The 19,205-nt window shown below is 40.6% G+C and overlaps 1 protein-coding gene across 2 annotated transcripts in view; it reads left to right on the top strand.

Moving 5' to 3' along the window:
• The window catches only part of poc1b (POC1 centriolar protein B), a 53,797-nt gene that overhangs the window by 34,272 nt on the left and 320 nt on the right, over positions 1 to 19,205 (top strand). The window contains exons 11-12 of one of the 2 annotated variants that reach the window (XM_028585448.1): positions 18,051 to 18,365; positions 19,107 to 19,205. The exon at positions 19,107 to 19,205 is cut by the window's right edge and continues 320 nt beyond it. In XM_028585448.1, the coding sequence (XP_028441249.1) occupies positions 18,051 to 18,365; positions 19,107 to 19,205 (414 nt within the window). Of the gene's footprint in view, positions 1 to 18,050; positions 18,366 to 19,106 lie in introns of those variants that run through there. The other variant, XM_028585452.1, reaches the window with a different exon arrangement.

Below are 19,205 nucleotides of genomic sequence, written 5' to 3'. Positions count from 1 at the left end.
CCGTAATATTTAACTCAACCAATGAAAACTACTGTATGTCTGATCTTTGGTGGAGCTATATAGTTGTGGCTAAACACATTTTCAGAGGTATAGTGATCACAATTATGTATTTTAGTCTTTTATGATTTCACATTTTACTGCTCCTCAGATGTGTATTTCATCTTCAACAGTAACGTTTTCACAAAATGTGCAACAGTGATACAAACGTTTACAATATTGCTGATATACCTGTATTTAAGAGTTAATTTTAAGTAATACAATTGTGATTTACAATTATACATAATTAATTATACAGCATATAGGTGTTCATCTCAGCCTAAGAAAACTGTTTTAGTGTAGCCTTTTTCTGTCACTGCTCATAGGAGAAGCACAGCAGAAACCACATGGACAACACTCTAGCTTAGTTTAATTTGTCAATCACCTGTTATGTCATGTTGTTGCATTGGAAGGGCATGTGGGTAGTGCTTTTTCACTATGGGTTAAGTCTGACTGCCCGTAGGCTTGGTAGCTGCACTTCAATCCAGAGTAAACAAGATAACTCCCACGTTTATGTCATTCGTCCCACTGTATGACCCTTTCGCCAAATGCGTGTCCTGGTCAGTTAAGCATGCTAGAACTTAAAAATAATTTTATATCCACAAAGAGACAAACACAAATGGCCCTCAAAGCTGAGTGATGAGGCGGTGCTGTCTAAAAATGTAGAAAACATACCATCTTTGAGTGGAAAATGTATATAGGAGCGCAGGAGCTGTGGAACACCATTTTAATCAATTACCCACCACGAGGGAGGGCTGGGACATAACCTTCTCAGAAGCAGTTAAATTTAATTTCCTGCCCCTTGTTGGTCTAGTAATGCCATGTTAATAGCTTCCTGCTCACATGTATTACAGCCACACATACAGTATGCTTGTTTATTTCCGCCACTGCCTGCCTGCCCGACCTCACTGAATGACCTGTTCTCAGCACTGAACACACACGCGCAACACACCATTCATTTGATTCAGTCATAGACAAGATTAAACTTAACTGTTCAATTGCTTGTGAAGATCAAACTTATCCCCCCATTGGGTGAATTGAGTAAAATAAAGATGAACATGATATCAGCGAGACTGCATTTTGCAAATCTACTTTCTAGTTCAGGTTTGAACTTCTATACATACTGAAGTTGCAGTGAAGTTTGGTTGCAGTTATCTTCATCTTTGTAGCTGCTTCCACAAAAGTGGTGTAGATAATATGGATGGCCCAAACTATGAAAATAAGACCCTAGCTGTAAAAAGTGAATTTTCCTTTAACACACACAGTAGCACAAGAGGGGAATACTCTACCTTTGTCGAGAAGAGTGTTTTGGTGTGCCTTTCTAAGTGTGTGTGTGTCTGTGCAGGTGTGACTATTTAGGTGGTTCTGTTTTCTATATATGTACTGTATGTTCTCTGTAACACCCCATAACATGAAAGCATTGCTGCTTTTCATGGGAGCTGCAGGAAGCTTAACCTGTGTCCCATGATGATGACTCATTTTTGGCATGATGTTATTATATAAGTGGGTGGAGTGTCCTCCTAATATCGGTCACTGGGACACCAGATCATAGGCAGACACTTTTTCACGAAGGCAGGCAAACTGGACTACTTGCATCATCACCTGGCTGACTGTAACTAAGATGTGATTACAGATTCACTCGGCCACCTGCACATTAATTCACTTGCAATCTGTGCTGCTTTCACTTACTCGTTTTTTTTACATTTTTTACTACTCCCATGAGTTAATGATTTAGACATATGTATGTTACCAAGCATTGCATCTATCCACTGCTACTGAAGCACACTTTCACCAGACCGCTCTCCTTGTTATGACATTTAAAGCTGTTGTGTAACTCTCAACCAAACCTTATTTTTTTTTAGATCCTGTCTTGAATTGAACTAATCAAGGGTTTGGAGCCCAATTAATCATGAACATTAGTCTGTTATTTTTGAGACACATTGGTGATTATGAGGGCTTTTCACCAGGCGGTGGGCCAGATCACGACTTGTGCTCCGATGTGACTCATCTCACTAATAAAGACAGGAGTCTCTGTGAGTCACGTAATTTGGGGTTGTCTATTGGTGCGTTCTTTTTGTCCACCGAAGTCGATTTACGAGTCTTTTCCGGAGTTACGAACCGGAAGTTGCAAAAAGAACGCCACTGAGGTCGTATATACGACTCGTCAAGTCGTCTGAACTCAGAGGACCCCGATTTCACTTTCAAAGATGGCTACGTCGTGCATCACACGTAGTAAACATTGTGGTTTTCTACAATTTTAAGCACTTTTGTCTTTGTTGTAAGCAAATGAAGAAGTCGTACACATAGCACTGTATGCTGCTACCTATAGGCATGTTGCTACAGTCTTATTAGGAGTTAAATACCGCCTAATTAGTTATTTTGTAGCTTGTGCAGCTGAAATTGGCTAGAGACGCTCGGTTGCTATATGACAACAATGGCTTTAAGCCGAGCCTTGAGCAGAAAGCAGGGCAGTAGCCTAACGTTAATCAAAACGTAATTTTCATGTATCAAACTGTGAAATATATTTGTGTAATATGTCAATAACTGGGTGAATAGAATCCTAAATGTTACTAAAAATGTTAAAAAAATCCATCTTTTCTCCGACTCGTAGTATTGTTTGACAAAAAGAATGCAACAACCCGCGTTATTCGTTTTTCGACATGAATGTCACGTCACACTCGAGCTACTAGTCGTGATTACCAGACAAAAAGAACGCACCATATCTTTGAACGTGGTGACCCGCATGCATGCAAAACGTATATAAGACGTAATAAAATACTGGAAAAGTTAAATGCATCATATTTTATTTGTAATATTTTGTGAGTAAAAGCTGAATCCATCCAAAACCATCCACTTCAAGGCCAACAAAGGCTGTTTCCACACCAACGCTGCAAGTGCTTGTCCATATCTAATAAACACTGAGCAACCTTTTTTGGAGGATGCTTCAACCAAAGCCCTCTATTGTCAACACTGTATCCATTTTTAGCATGAGTGGGAACCTGTAACCCTACTAATGAAAGTGCTGTGTTCTATCCATTAGGCGACACAGGATTGAAAACACCAAAATATTTCACCTTTTTTTTTTTATAAAAAATAAATGATCTTAAACTGCTCATACATCAACTGCAACTTCCAAACAACTGGTAGATGTTTAGTCGTGAATGAGATGTGCGTTGGTGGAATAGAAGTGCAGTGTCAGTTGCAGTGAACGTTGTACTTTCTGTTAGGGTGCATTCTTTGCTGATTTAGTGTTTTCAGATTTGTCAGATGGTAACCCCCTATCCACATGTTCATCATTTCCTCTGATAAAATTATGAAAATCTTGCTCTTGAGCATGAGCGATAACATTGATTAAAGAGATGATGTTGCACCTCTCTCTCTCTCTCTCTCTCTCTGTCTCTCTCTCTCTCTCTCTGTGTGAGCTAAGCAGTGCCGGGCGATGAGTCATCTTCTTTCTTGGTGGGATTCGGCGACAGATACTCATTCTTTCTGCAGTATTGGGTCAGAGTGCCGAGTTCATCTTCACACCAATATAGTTCAGCTTTCCTCCTCTTTCTCTTTCACTTACTTAATTTCTCTATCCTCTCAGACTGTCTCCTGTCTAACATAAAATCATTTTTGTTTCCGTGTCTCACTTTCTGAACCTGGTATCTCATATGCTGATAGAAGTGGATTACAGTTCAATCCTGCATCTGTAGGGCATTTAAAGGGATCACAGTGATTGGACGGCACTCATTGATCAGCAGTACACGTTATATATCTAATTGCGATTATTTTGGCTGATATTGCGATTGCGATACGATTCACGATATTGGAGGGAATGATAATTATAATATCATTATTCTCATTTTCATTGAAAAATATTAAATTTAAAATGATTATAGTGTGATTTTTGCGAGGATCTGTACCAAACAAAGATTTTTTTTCCTTGTCTGTAGGATACAATTTGTAGGCCGGGACATCTCTGCAGCACCACAATACTTAATTCAGAATAATTTGACACATATTTTCCTTTAACAAATATTGAACCCCCCTGCGATTTGGATATTGCACTAGTCCATATTGTGATTTTGATAAAATTGCGATTAATTGTGCAGCCCTAGGCAAGGAAGCTTTATTTGTATAGCACATTTCAACAACAGGGCAATTCAAAGTGCTTTACATAAAACATTAAAGAGCAGTTAAAAACCCAAGCTTGCAGCTTGCAGCTTGCAGAGAGCACTTTTAGGGCGGCAGTAGCATGTCCAGCACGGACCGAGTTTGTGATTTAGAATGGTAGCTGGAAGGGTTCCTCGATCTGCCCCAAAGCGATACTTGGGATCAGCTCAGAACATCTCTAGTGTGTATATAAACAGACTGATGGCCATGGCATTATGCAGGACGAAATTATACAAGTTATACATAATTCTTCATCAATTACATAATAAGACACTGTCTCCGCTTCCCACTCTCTCTCACTTTTTCTGTCTCCATCTACCGGTGTTCACACATTTTCAGGAATACATCTCGTCTGCCATCGGGATTGAATCCACACCTTCTGTCCAGAAGCGGCATTTATGCAGAACTTATCAAATAAAAGCTGACACCATGCTACGATTATAGAGCCAACGAGGACCCCTGTTACATAAAGCCTCGGAGTGAGGAACGTTTGTTATGAATGAATGGCTGCGGCACTGCATTCATTCAATAGACTTTGTATTTGTGGAGGAATTATTGTTTGCCTGTGTGTTTTGGCTTGGACATGGATTGTTTCTCATGATGGGAGAATTGCTTACTTGCGTATGTCCTTGTAATGTGTTTGTAAGAAACACTGTATTCTTGGGTTGAATCAAGTGTGTGTTTCTATAAAGGTGTGTGAATGCGTTTGGTGTGTGCTGGTCTGTGCTTTCATGTACAATCGTGAGTAGTTGTAGTTAAGTTGTGCTGTTTTTGTGTGTGTGTGTGTGTGTGTGTGTGTGTGTGTGTGTGTGTGTGTGTGTGTGTGAGAGAGAGAGAGATGCGGTCAGAAAACGCAGTGGTTTTAATGGCAATCCACCGCCAAGCAGGATATTTTTGACTGAGCGTGTGGGTGGCTGCTGTGCGGATGTCGGAGATAGACAGAAAGTGGAGAGAAAAGGAGGGAGGGAGGGAGGTTGAGAAATAAAGAGGATGTATCCACTTCCTCAAAGCCACATGAACCTTCTATTGGCTTCCTGCCCGTCTTTCAGCTCAAGCATTTTAAAAAAACATCAAGGTTGCCGCACCTCTGACTAAGATCCTGTTAGATCAAATTAGTGGCTCCAACTAAATTATAGTTACATAACTTGTGTGTGTTCATGTGACTGTGTGCTTGTTTTCCTAGTCTGCATACGTTTTGGTGTGTCAGTTTGTGTGTCCATATGCGAGTGAGAACATCTTTGTGCGGGTGTGGATAGAGCACCTGGGTACATGACAATTAGGTGTGACAGAGATGAATGGCAAATGAATCCTCTGATGTGGTATCATGGCAGTAAGACAGAAAACAGCCTTTGGACGCTTTAGATCTCTTGCCAGTTCTACCTGCCACTTCCCGTTAAAGGTCAGGGGTGGAGTATTTTGTGTGTCTTTGTTTATTACCATACAGGAGGCAGGTGAGTTTTTAAGGACAGTTTGTATTTCATTCCACTTTTAGCAGGCATTCTGTACCAGTGGTTAATCATAGACTGTTAAATAAATGGACCAATAGATCCCGTTGCTCTGGACGGAGGCCAGTGAAGACTATTAGAAGCACTTTTCCGGTGAGCGCTGAGCGTTACTGCGCAGCCTCCGACTGAGCTTGAAGACGTAAATGTGACGTGAGCAATCTGTTTGAAAGTTGTAAGTCTTCTGGTAGCTGTGCCAAGAGAAATCTCAATCATTCCCAATCTTACAGAGATGGAGCGCGTAGGTATATGTAAGGAGATAACATAGGCACAGGCTAATTATTGCTAACTAAAATGCTAGTTAACATTAGTAATTAAACTTAAACAGCTAATGTAAGTCGAAACTGCCTGCGAGCTTCTCCTGTAGTGTACGGTAATTCCTCTACTATGCAACAGTAAGTTGCGTGGTTATGACACAATCGTTAGCCTATTTTTATAGAAACGTCTGCTACGGAGCTATAACGTGAGGTACAAGGTAATGGAACCTTTTATACATTGTCGTGTTTCTTTAAAAATAAACAATGGACAAATTAAACGCTTCAGATGTAAAGTTATTCGCTGTCAAAGTGACGCCAAAATGAATGGCAGTCAATGGAATGCTAACAGCGGGTGATGGCTTGTTAGCATCAAAATGGCGCCATAGGAGGTACGCGTTTTGGAGAGAGGCTTAAACGTACGGTATACTAGCTGCATCCAAGGTGGCGCGCGCCATTGTGACGTCAAAATGATGTAATATCCTGCCGGCGTGCCCGATTTATGGCGCGCAAGCTGAGGTCACGCACGGCTGAACGAGTTTGCCGACAACCGGATGCCAGGACTCTCAGAGTGACTGCAAGTCTCTCTTGTAAACTTACTGGGTTAAGATGAGCTCTTGTATGGTGAATGAAAGGCTTGATCCGATGAAGTAGGTCATCGAATCAAATGGAAACATTGACAGCAATGCTGCTGCCAGTTCTGCCGTTGTTTACCTTTTTCTTCTTCTTGTAGTCTGTAGAAAGAGCAACGTTGGTAGCCTTTGCTCATTAGCGCCACCGCTGTTCAGGAGAAGACTGCAACTAGTATTGCGAGCACCAGTGCGGGTATGAATAGTCATGGCGATCCCACAACGTCACATTTGCACGCGCCAGCTGGGCTGCGTCTAGTATATAAGAGCCTTTGCCCCCTTGGGGTTAATGCATAGACTGTGCAAGTGAAGCCAAAACTTCTTAATCGCACCCTAGTGGCTGGATGCCACAGGTCACCCCTCTATGTTAGCGGATGGGACATGGACCAAACTAAAAATCAAAGTACACGTGAAATAATTTTTTTTTTCCAAAGATGTTTTTTTTCCGCTGTTCGTTAAAGTGTGTACTTTTTCTAATACGTTTTTGTTTTCATTAGTTATTTGGTGCTATAAAAACAGTGATTGACAGCTGTGATTGACGCGGGTGTTTGAGCTGGACTTTGATAACGCGGCTCCACTACCCGATCACTACTGCGCAGACTCTGGCTCCAAAATTACAAGATGGTAGTTTCCTCTTCTGCTCTTTCTGAAATATCGTCGTTTCTGCTCTTTCTGCTACTAACATGTATACTAATACTGCAGCTAAAGCTGTTACTTCTACTTTTACTAATACAGGTACTACTATGATTAAGTGGGCACACAGACCAAAAACCATTGGTTGGGGCATGTTGTTTCAAGTACCGGTGAGACAATGAAAAAATTATCCAGGAAGTCTGGTTTGAGTAGTAAACACAAGAACAAAACAATTTAAAATACAAAAGGTTTTCAGCTCATCAGATGCCCAAACAGTGACACTATGATGCAAGGGTTTTAGTTACTATCATTTTATCTTTCGTCAAAACGATAGAGAGGTAGAATACAGCATTCATGTTACAAAGTAATCTACCAGGAATGTGTGCTTGTGCGTATAACCTTACCGGATGACGTTACATTGCCTTGCAGCAAATGTGAGCCAGGTTCAACTTTTTTTGCCCTGAGTTTTTTTAAGCGGGGACTCTGTATTGGCGTCTCCTCTGCATCAATGGAGTGGCCCCTCTCGGGGGCATGTTTAATGACCTTCTGAACACTGGCCAATGACTGCTGCCTCTGCAACCACAACCACTGTTATCCTGTTTCCTGTAATTTCATGCAGCGGTGTCGCCTGAATGGATCATTTTGGTTTTTGTTCCACATCTGTAATGCAGTTTGTAGTGCTTAAAATATTGCATAAATACTAAGAGATGAATTGAATTGCTGTTATAGAGAGACTTGACAGTGTACTATTGATCTTTTTATTTCCTGTGTTCTCTCGCAGCAATGTGGGCCCCACCACCCTTAAGGCAGGGGCCTTGGCAAACTGACCCCTTGCTTACAAAAGCACACTGTCAAATCTCTGGGTAAGGAGCTGGAGCAAGTATGGGAGCAATAGTTAGTCTCACTTTTACACAAAGAACCACAAAAAAACACAGGGTTATCTCTTGGACCTAGCTGAGGATAAAATGAATGTTGACACCATGAGGCGATATAATTGTTAAAGAATTGAGTTAAGTGTCTGTGTTTCTGATTTTTTTTTTTTTTTTAATGCAGTACCATTTTCTTGGAGTCTCAGCAAGTTCAAGAGGTTATCCTCTATGTGACTGTGTCGAGCAGAGTAGGGTCCTGACTGCTGTTAATAATCAAGGGAAGAATTCTGGAGAGTGACTCCAGCTGTGTGAGTTGCGTTTGGGTGTGCGGTGCTAGTTGTTGAGTGAATAATTGTTTGCGTGTGTGTCCATCTTTTGGTACGGATTTCAGCCAAGAGTACGTGTGTGTACGTGCCACTATTAATGTTTGCTTGGAATGCATTTGTGTTAGTGTCCAGAGGGCAACCATTTACTTGCAAGTGTGTTGGTCTGCTAAAATAGAAAAGTGAAAGCAGGGCGGAGGGTCAGGGCCAAGTAATGCCTCTTGATTTTTAACAAGGATTTCCTCCCGCCATGGAGCCTGCTCTATTAACAAAATGACATGGCATCCTGTGACCAATTTCAGTACCACCCAACCATCTAATACAGGAAAGGGGTGGCAAGGTTACTTGATAGGTACACACTAGAGTTAGACAAAGGTTTCAAAGACAGATGCCAATATTCCATATCTTGTGAGTTCTAATTTGACCATTTTCCGTGCCGAAACATTCCTTAAAAGATTTCTGCATTGTCTGTGAAGGCAAATCAAACTGAATCATAGCAAACATATCAATTGTACGTGACAAAGAGCGGCACATTTTAAATCTTCGTAGCTTCCCAAATAAAGCCATGCTGTTGTGTCATGATGACATACTTGATAAAAGGCTCAGGAGGAAGTCCAGCAGTGGTTTACTTACCTCTTTCAGATGGGGCTTGACGGTTGCTAATAGTCCGTTTCCTGTGAGCGCCACAGTGAGTGACAAAGTGAACCAGCCTCAGACTTGTTTACTCATGCTACTCTGCTGAAAAAGCTCACACATATAACTAAATGGACTGTGTGTTTGTGTGTTTTCCCACTTTCCAGAAAGAGTTGAAAAGAGATGTACATATGTGTATTTCTGCTATTGTGAGGTTGTGTGTTCACATTTTTGATTAGTCAAATGTGAGAATGGGACAGTATTACAAGTACAAGTAAGGAAGTAAATATCATGCAGCATATATATACTTCTGTAAAGACCAGAATACTGTATGTATTGTTCCAAAAACATGCCAGAATGGGAGATTTAAAGCTAGAAATAGTGGCAACTGGTCAACAAGTCATGGAGTGATTGAAATCCACCAACGATTTTATCAAACTCCAGCAGATGCACACAGTGGCCTCGGGTAGGGATGTCACGAGAACCGATAATTGCGATACCTTTCGGTTCTAAAATGACAAAACACTGACAATTCCCATTTTTTTGAAGCACCGTGAACACCGATGCCAGTGTTAGCAGCATCAGTGCTGCGCCTCTTCTGGAACTGATGGGGGCAGTATACGTTTCGTAGTGTTCCAGTCAATACATTCAGAAGTAGGAGGTCACGAACAAGCCAAAGTCACGCCCTTCTACTTCCGGTCCATAGGATGCATCTTTCTAAAAAATATGAACGAGAGTCAACGGAGATAGATTCTACTCGACCTAAAAAAACGGCATGTTCACTGCAAACTCACGGTCCTCTCTTCCTGATTTACAGCCCCCCCCTCTCTTGGCTTCAAATAACTCACCGTTGCCTGTCCCTAGTAGCCGTGATAAATTAGCCTGAAGCTAATTCTTACCTTTTCAGGAGGAAATTATGCAACTCTGTGTCTTTTTGGGCTCTAAGCTGTCTCCATCTTTCAAATACATCTCCAATATTTACCCGGGGTTTGTAACGTCTCTGATCACACAACTGTTAGAAACACTGTTTTGTTTTGCACTGTTGTTTTTGCACAGTACCTTTTGAAAAGATGTCTGGAATATGTCTGGGGACACTAGTTGTTGCACTCTGACCATTAATTGCACTTTATTATGTTGTTCACTGCTCTATTGCACGTTTTGTATGTCCTGTAATGACATTTTGAATATGTCATGAATATTTTAATGAAGAAGTTCATGTTTCAAGTATAATGGAATCTTAGAAAAGTTTTTTTTGTGGTGGTTACCGTTTAATAACAATTGCTCCTTCATGTGTCTAGCTGGACGTTTACCTGCTTTTCATCTTTACACAATTTCAACCTCAAACAGCTCTTGTTGCATTAATAGTTCATTTATTCATACTTTTTAAAAAATGTTATGCGTTTATTAACCCTATGTCCCATAGATTATTTGAGTGTCAATTTATAGAATTTGTGCAGTCACGTTTTCACCTTTTAAGCTATAGTGCATAGTTTCTGTCGCCTCCATGAGGAATTCTAAGTAATGACAAAAGCACTGTCGGCACATCCACATGGTGCAAACCTTCGGTGATCACGCACCACCCCCCACCCCTCCTCCACCCAGTTGCTAAAAGCGTTTATCCCATCAAATCAAGGAGGACACAGAGGATAGAGAAAGAAAAAACATGGACAGAAGAGGTAAATGTCTTTTCATTTTTATGTCCTCTTTGTCTCCAAAATCTGAATGCCGCTGTTGCCCTTTCTCAGCGGTGACGTAAAATGCATCACTGGAGCTGCTGCGCGCAAATGCCGCGGGACTATGCCATTTTGTAAACATAGCCCTACTGAGAAATACAGAGTGTTTTGTGGAGCTGATAGGGCTTAATTAGCTTTGTATCAACTAATTTGACAATGGCTTAAATGTAACGGGCGGTCATTAATATGAAATAGTTGCGCACTATAGCTTTAAGTAGTGCTTATAATATTTGTCGCATTATGGTCAGCATGTAAACCCAGCCAGTGCTTGGCATCACGAGGGCAGGCGGCCCAGTGCGAGTACTTAACATCACAAAGCTTGAGAGCACGTGTGTCCTCTCCAGTGGCCAATGTGACGGGCCGGAGTACGCAGCATAAGATTCACATCCACTGATAAAACACGTTATATCTATGTTGTTGAATACATGTAGAATATAGGAGGGCTGACTGAGAATTATTTTTGAAAAGGACTTTTTTTTTATTAACTAGAGCTTCATTAAAAAAATATGATGTATACAATTTTCAGTCATTTTGAAATGACATCTGATTGAGTGATAATTGGGGAAAAAGTGAAGTGTTGTTTAAGTAATTAGCATTGGAAGATCTTTTCTCACATGAAAGGGATTTTCAATGTTAAATAATAAACATCAGGCAGTTTTTTACAGCTGAGTATGTGGCTGCAGGTAGAGCGGGGGAGGCGCAACATCAGAGAGGCCCTTCTATTAAGATCAAACAGCTCTTTTTATATAAGGGTCATAGTGGTTTCCTGTCAACAGAAAGAGCGCAGCTTATTCTGGTGCTCATGATAATCATGTTTTTGATCGGACATCTGCGATTCTGTCATTTAATTTAGAAATGGAGGGGAGGCTTTGTTTTGTAAAACATCACCGCTAATGTTAGCATTTTAACACAGGCTGCTCTTCTGTTAACATTTCTATGTTAGGTAAATCTGCTGCAGTCATACGTTATCAAGTTATCAACAGTATAAGCAATGAATAATTATGGATTGGCATCTCTTACTTTGCATCTGATTATTAGCCATGTGAAAACATGTTCATGTATTGCAGTAATAGTTAGGCCTGTAGCCATTATTACATAATTGTCTAATTGTTTTTTTTTTTTTTACATAGTCGCTGTTTCTTTGTTTAAAGGTCCCATGGCATGAAAATTTCACTTCATGAGGTTTTTTAACATTAATATGCGTTCCCCCAGCCTGCCTATGGTCCCCCAGTGGCTAGAAATGGTGATAGGTGTAAACCGAGCCCTGGGTATCCTGCTCTGCCTTTGAGAAAATGAAAGCTCAGATGGGCCGATCTGGAATCTTCTCCTTATGAGGTCACATACTAAGGAAAGCTCATTGTGGGACTGGCTCTAGTGGCTATAATTCCACACCAAGGCTGAATTTTGGGAAAGAGACTTCAGATACAGTATTAGGGGATCACTAAGGTCTATATAAAAGAGACTTCAGATACAGTATTAGGGGACCACTAAGGCCTATATAAAAGAGACTTCAGATACGTATTAGGGGACCACTAAGGTCTATATAAAAGAGACTTCAGATACAGTATTAGGGGACCACTAAGGTCTATATAAAAGAGACTTCAGATACAGTATTAGGGGACCACTAAGGTCTATATAAAAGAGACTTCAGATATATTAGGGGACCACTAAGGCCTTTATAAAAGAGACTTCAGATACAGTATTAGGGGACCACTAAGGTCTATATAAAAGAGACTTCAGATACAGTATTAGGGGACCACTAAGGTCTATATAAAAGAGACTTCAGATACAGTATTAGGGGACCACTAAGGTCTATATAAAAGAGACTTCAGATACAGTATTAGAGGAACACTTAGGTCTATATAAAAGAGACTTCAGATACAGTATTAGGGGACCACTAAGGTCTATATAAAAGAGACTTCAGATACAGTATTAGGGGACCACTAAGGCCTATATAAAAGAGACTTCAGATACAGTATTAGGGGACCACTAAGGTCTATATAAAAGAGACTTCAGATACAGTATTAGGGGACCACTAAGGTCTATATAAAAGAGACTTCAGATACAGTATTAGGGGACCACTAAGGTCTATATAAAAGAGACTTCAGATATATTAGGGGACCACTAAGGCCTTTTATAAAAGAGACTTCAGATACAGTATTAGGGGACCACTAAGGTCTATATAAAAGAGACTTCAGATACAGTATTAGGGGACCACTAAGGTCTATATAAAAGAGACTTCAGATATATTAGGGGACCACTAAGGCCTTTATAAAAGAGACTTCAGATACAGTATTAGAGGACCACTAAGGTCTATATAAAAGAGACTTCAGATATATTAGGGGACCACTAAGGCCTTTATAAAAGAGACTTCAGATACAGTATTAGAGGACCACTAAGGTCTATATAAAAGAGACTTCAGATATATTAGGGGACCACTAAGGCCTTTATAAAAGAGACTTCAGATACAGTATTAGAGGACCACTAAGGTCTATGTAAACACATCCAAAAAGCAGCATGTGATGGGACCTTTAACCAAAATCAATTTCTAACATTAGCTAAGGTCTTAAGGCATATGACTGGTTATTGTTGATTTTGTGTAGATATGCCAATTATTTATTTATATATAAGTGGTCGGACAATATATTTCATTATTGTTTGCACTTGACCCTATACACATTCATAGCAACAAAAATGACAAGGGGGGGATACAGTTAGAAAGAAAATGTTTTATGATAATAAAGAGCCGTTGTTTACTTCATAAGCTGTGTATTAGTGTTATTACATTATCTGGGTCACATAACAGTACCCCAAGATGTATCCTGGAATACATTCAAAATTTGAATTTGTTTAAAAAAGTAAGATTTAAGTAAGATTTACAATCTCTGAGACAATTAATTGTACAGTGAAATTTGGAATCGTTACAGCTCTAGTAATAGTACAATTTGTATGCAGTGTACAGTGTGAAACCATTTTTTTTTTGATTATATTTGATCAAAAGCCCTCATAACCTGCTAACCTTTCACCAAACATTCTGCACCCAGTCTGTTTGTCACAGAATCCAATGAGTCCTTCGTTCACAACGCCGCGTGGAGACAACGTGGACATTGTTGCTTCACTATCATCACTCGGGCGCGGGCACGTCACTCCCACTGCCCCCTTATTATCACAGTGGCTAGTTTCTGCTCTGCTCGGCCACTCTAACCCAAACCGCCCACTCATCTCTCATCGCACAAAAAACCCTGGCTGGCATCACGCCATCGCCACATTCCTGCCACTACTAGCTGCAGTTACAGCGAGCCGTGACCCCTGACGTTCCTCATAGTTTAGTAGAGATGATTTTATCTCAGAAAGGTTCTGGCTTTAGCTTAGCTTCTATGTGCATTGAAAGTATTATAATCAATCTTTTTGTTACAACTATTTTTGCATTTCTGGCACAGTCCTAATGGACCTGATAGGGTAAATAGCTACCAATTAACATGTTTACATGCTTCTAACTTGTGAATATCTTGCAAGATGTTTTATTTGTTTGCACAATTCTCAAAATGTAGCTGTAATCACATCGTATGCTTCCGTAGGTTATGCTTTATTTTCCCAGTTATCTGCTGCTCATTGGCTTCGTACAATCTTCTTTGTCCGTGCTTGTACAGTATGTGTTTGAATTTGCTTGTGTGTGCGTTGATTTGACACTCGGGGCAGCCGGGGTACCCTGCCTGTTAAATGTTTGATTGAACCCAAACTTCCTGGCACGAGGGGGGGGGGGGTGTAAATGAGCAGAGCAGATGTTGGCCAGATGTGTCCAAGGAGGAGGGGGTGGAGGAATAAAGAGAGAAGAAAATAAAGAGAGAAATGAGCAGAGATAGCAAGAGAGACTCGCCATCCACACACTGACAGCTTTGTTCACCTCCACTCAGGAGTTAAGAGCAGCTAGCCCTCCTCTTTTCTTCACACACACACACCACGCTCACACACTCCTCTCCTCTCTCCATCCCTCCTTCCTCTGCTGCCTCCCTCCATGCTCTCTTTGAAGTGAAGACGGTGTGCAGGAAGCGAGCCGGAATCGATTTCTCCATGCATTAGGCCAGGAATGTGTGACACCCTCCTCCTCTTCACCCTCCTCTTCCTTCCTACTCCATCCTCCTGACACATCCCTCATTTATTTCCCCACTTCTGCTGCTCTTTGTGCACTCCATGAACCACCTGCCTCCTTCCACCTTTCACAACAAGACCCTACTATTATTTTGGGTCCAAAGCCCAATGGTTCTTCACTTGGTGCTGTTTATGAGTAGAGTCTAGACACTGATCTGACTACAGCTATTCAACGTGTCATGGTTTGTGCCGTTTTTGGGAGTGTGTGTGTGTGTGTGTGTGCGCTGCTGATCAGAAGCAAATGCAGAGAGCTTGGATAGTAAAAAGCCCAAAGCCCAAAACCCCACACAAACCCAGGGAGAACATGCTAACTCCCCACAGAAAGGCCCTGTCCAGACCGGGGATCCAACTCTGCAATGGCTATTTGCTGTGAGCCAGAAGTGCTAACCACTGAGTTATTTTATATTGAATATTTTTGGGGTTTGGACTTTCATCTGACAAAACAAGCAATTTGAAGATGTCCCTGTTGGCCCTTGATAATTATGATGGGTCATTTCAGCTATTCCTCAACTATTTAGTTTAATGGATCGATGGCAAAGTTAAACAAAAATAATGCAAGTGAGTTAGCTAGAGCTTAAAAGGCTCTGGTAAGAACAACACGTGTATGTTCTCTAGCCCTACTAAAGCTGACGTTTACCTGTCAATCAGTTCATTAATAAATGAAGGCACTTCACTCCGTTTGTGAAACTTTTTCATTTGTTTGTTTTTGACTTGATGTCATAGTTGAAAACTTTCAGTCCAAGTTGGAGCAGAAGTTTTGTGACTAAAAAGTTGCTAATTTGAAATCGCAAACTCCCAAATGTTGTTCTTGGTGTCCTTGAGCGGCAGCACGTCTCACTGTAAAGCTTCTGTTGTGCATGTGTGAAACTATTTAAATGTGAAGTCATGCTCTGTTGTCTCTGCCCGGATACATGATGAACGAGGAAAACGTGTCCCTGGTTAAACTGAACATCATGTTCTCTCTCTTTGTTCAGTCTCCCACCGGGGTTTTTTTTTTCTCCACTTATGAAAAGGAAAGTCCTTTTGTCAAGAGCACTCTCAATACAAGTAAAGGTCAAATAAAAAGAAGTAGATTTTCTCTGTTTTGATCTGTGGCTGTCACTCTTCCTGTCTTGTGCAAATAACCTTGTGAACTTTTGCAAGTTAGTTAGTCTGTCGGTCATTCAGTCACTAATCCAGCAGTGTGAGTCACTTCCTTTTGTCTGCTGAGTTACAACAGGTTCAAGGCCTACTCCACTGACACAGAACAATGAGGCAGGAAGGATGTTGGCTAAACCTGAATAGCATAATGTCTCACTAATGCATATTAGACTGGCTAATTAATACTCCGATTCCTGTACATTTCCGACAATAAAGCTGGCTCGCTGTTAAGGGCTCCTTTTATGGTGTTGTATTAGCATTAATATTAAAGTGCTCATATTATGCTCATTTTCAGGTTCATAATTGTATTTAGAAGTTGTACCAGGATAGGTTTATGTGGTGTAATTTTCAGAAAACGCCATATATTTGTTGGACTGCACATTGCTGCAGCTCCTCTTTTCACCCTGTTTGTTGAGCTCTCTGTTTTAGCTACAGAGTGAGACATCTCACTTCTGTTCCATCTTTGTTGGGAGTCGCACATGTACAGTAAGTACTGCTAGCTAGTCTGAGGGAGTGCCACGCTAGCAGCTAGGCGAGCGTTATAATGTGTGTTACAAAGTGACCACGTTTGTCTCTGAAGTAAAGGCTGGACTACAGTAGAGCTGTTTGGAGCAGTTTGTGAACAGTGTTTTCTGTTGGAGATGGTAAGTCCCTTTGGGGGGGGACTTTGAGCTTTATCACTTTGTAAACCTATAACATGCACAAAAAGATATTTAACATAATAAAGGAAAGGAGAAAAGCCAAATAGCATAATATAAGCACTTTAACAACTGAAATTCCAGTGCTTATAGAGCTGCGAAGATCAGAGTGATTAGTTGTCAACTATTAAATTAATCACCAACTATTTTGATAATCAGTTAATCGTTTTTTTTTAGGAATTTTTCGATGAAAAGAAAGTCTTCTTAAATGTGAATATTTTGTATTTTCTTCACTCCTCTGTGACAGTAAACTGAATATCTTTGACAAGGTTTCTGCGGGGTCTTAAAAAATCTTAAATAAAAGTCCTTACATTTGCATTATTGTGTTCTAGGTCTTAAATAATTTTAAACAGGTCTTCATTTCTACGTCCACGTCATGCTCATTGAAATACTTTTTTTTTATTCTGTGGTGTTGTAGTTCTTCCTTTCAATAGTCCAAATATAATTAGCTGTATATGTACAGATTATTATTACTCTGTGTCACTTTTATTACATTTGAATACATTTATTTACTTTGCAAGTATTTTTGTGACTCTGTAGTTCGTTGTACTTTAATGTCGTGATATAGTTCTTACGTAGATCCCCAAAAGTCTTGCATTTGATTTAGTAAATCCTGCAGGAACCCTGCTTAGAGTTGTGGACAAAGGCCGGCATCTTGGGCCTTGGAAAACCTTTGTCACCTTTTTCTGACATTTTTAGACCAAACAACTAATCTGTTAATCAAGAATATAATCAACAGATTATTCGACAATTAAAATAATCATTAGTTGCAGCCCTAAGTGCTTACACCTCCACTGAGTTTTCAGTTTGTCTAAGCATGTACTGTAAACTTCTACCTTCACTTGTTTGAGTGCTGCCTACACTTACACATTTAAGCTGTTTCAAATGTTTTTAACTGCAGTTTTACAGTGGAAGCGAGCACACTAACATTTTCTAGAAGAATGTTACTCTTTTTCTAGTCGTCTCTCACTCTTCGCTTCCTGCACATTTCCAGCAGAATTCCAGTTGCATCAGGCTGGACGCCTTTAATGGGATGTTATTTTGAGATCCCACTGTTTTACTGCCATGTCCTCAATTAAATGTCACGGTGTCACAGTGGTGATTTGATTTAGTAGTGTGGATTTCTTCTTGGATACAATGCATTTGACGAGAGAAAAATTCATGGCAGACCTTAGCACTGCACTTTTGTCAAAGAAAACACCTGCACAAAAATAGGTGAGCACAATGCACTGAAAATCAATTAGCTGAGGACCTCTCTCTCTCTCTCTCTTTCTCTCTCTCTTTCATCTCCAGATCTTAAACGGTCGAACACACACAACGCCTACACAGGCCGCTGCCAACAGTCATCACTCCAACGCCAACGCTCACCACTCCAACGGTTTGCTGGCGCATCGCGAGGCCACTTCAAGAGTGGGAGGATGGATGGGAGACGAGAGTACCGGTAGGGCACGTACGACTGTTTGGAGCCAGACTGGGGACGGCGGAAGAGGAAGGAGAGAGGAAGAGGAGAGAGGGCAGACACACCCCCTGGAAGTTCTCTCAGGGCATCCATCAAGTCTGGACTCCACCCTGCGGCACATTGTTCAACAGTTGGATATTCTCACTCAGGTCAGCTATTAGTAAAGGTCCAAACTTTCAACTCGAGATATTGGCAGGGTGTGAAATCCCCCCAAAAAACATCATAAAAATGGGGAAATATAAAATGAAAATATGAAAGTTTGGGAGGCACGCATAAGCCTCTAGAACAGGGGTGTCAAACTCTTTTTAGTTCATGGGCCACATACCCCTAATTTGATCTCAAGTGGGCCAGACCAGTAAACCACTCCAGAAAGATCAGAAAGATGAGTTTGCTGTGCATTTGTAACCGAAAATCTTCCAGAAAATGCTAAATAAATCTAATTTGCTGCTGGATTTATTTTGTATTTGAGACAAAGTGGCCAACGATTAAAAGTATTTGCTGCATTTTCTGCTTCCAATCTTTAAAAAAGTGATAATTCATGAAAAAGTGAAACATAATGAGCTGTAGAACAAACTATGAATATCTTTTTTTTTAAAAGGCTTTTAAACCCTTGGTAGAATTTTTATCATCAGAACCGTGCTGATGAGCTACTCTCAGCATCGAGGCTTAAATGCTGCTCTCCTGAAAAAAAAAAAAAAAAAAAAACCCTGATGTGTCACAACAACTAAAAAGCCTCTTCTGTCTCTCTTTAGCACTTATGTTATTTTTCCATAATGGAGACATGATTGATTTCAAAGCTCTCAGACTGATCTCTGCTCTTCAGATTTTCCACTTCTATAATTATTCTATGACTGCTTTATAATTATTCCCCCCCACCCCTCATCACAAAGACTGTTTCAGTGCTGGAGGAGCGTCTCACCCTGACTGAGGACAAGCTGAAGGAGTGTCTCCTCAACCAATCCCAGCTTCTCAGGGACGTGCGGTCGTCA

The sequence above is a fragment of the Perca flavescens genome, chromosome 8, assembly GCF_004354835.1.
Source record: "Perca flavescens isolate YP-PL-M2 chromosome 8, PFLA_1.0, whole genome shotgun sequence".
NCBI lineage: Eukaryota > Metazoa > Chordata > Actinopteri > Perciformes > Percidae > Perca > Perca flavescens.
The sequence above is the reverse complement of the archived record's forward strand: the minus strand, read 5'-3'. Positions and strand labels throughout refer to the sequence as shown.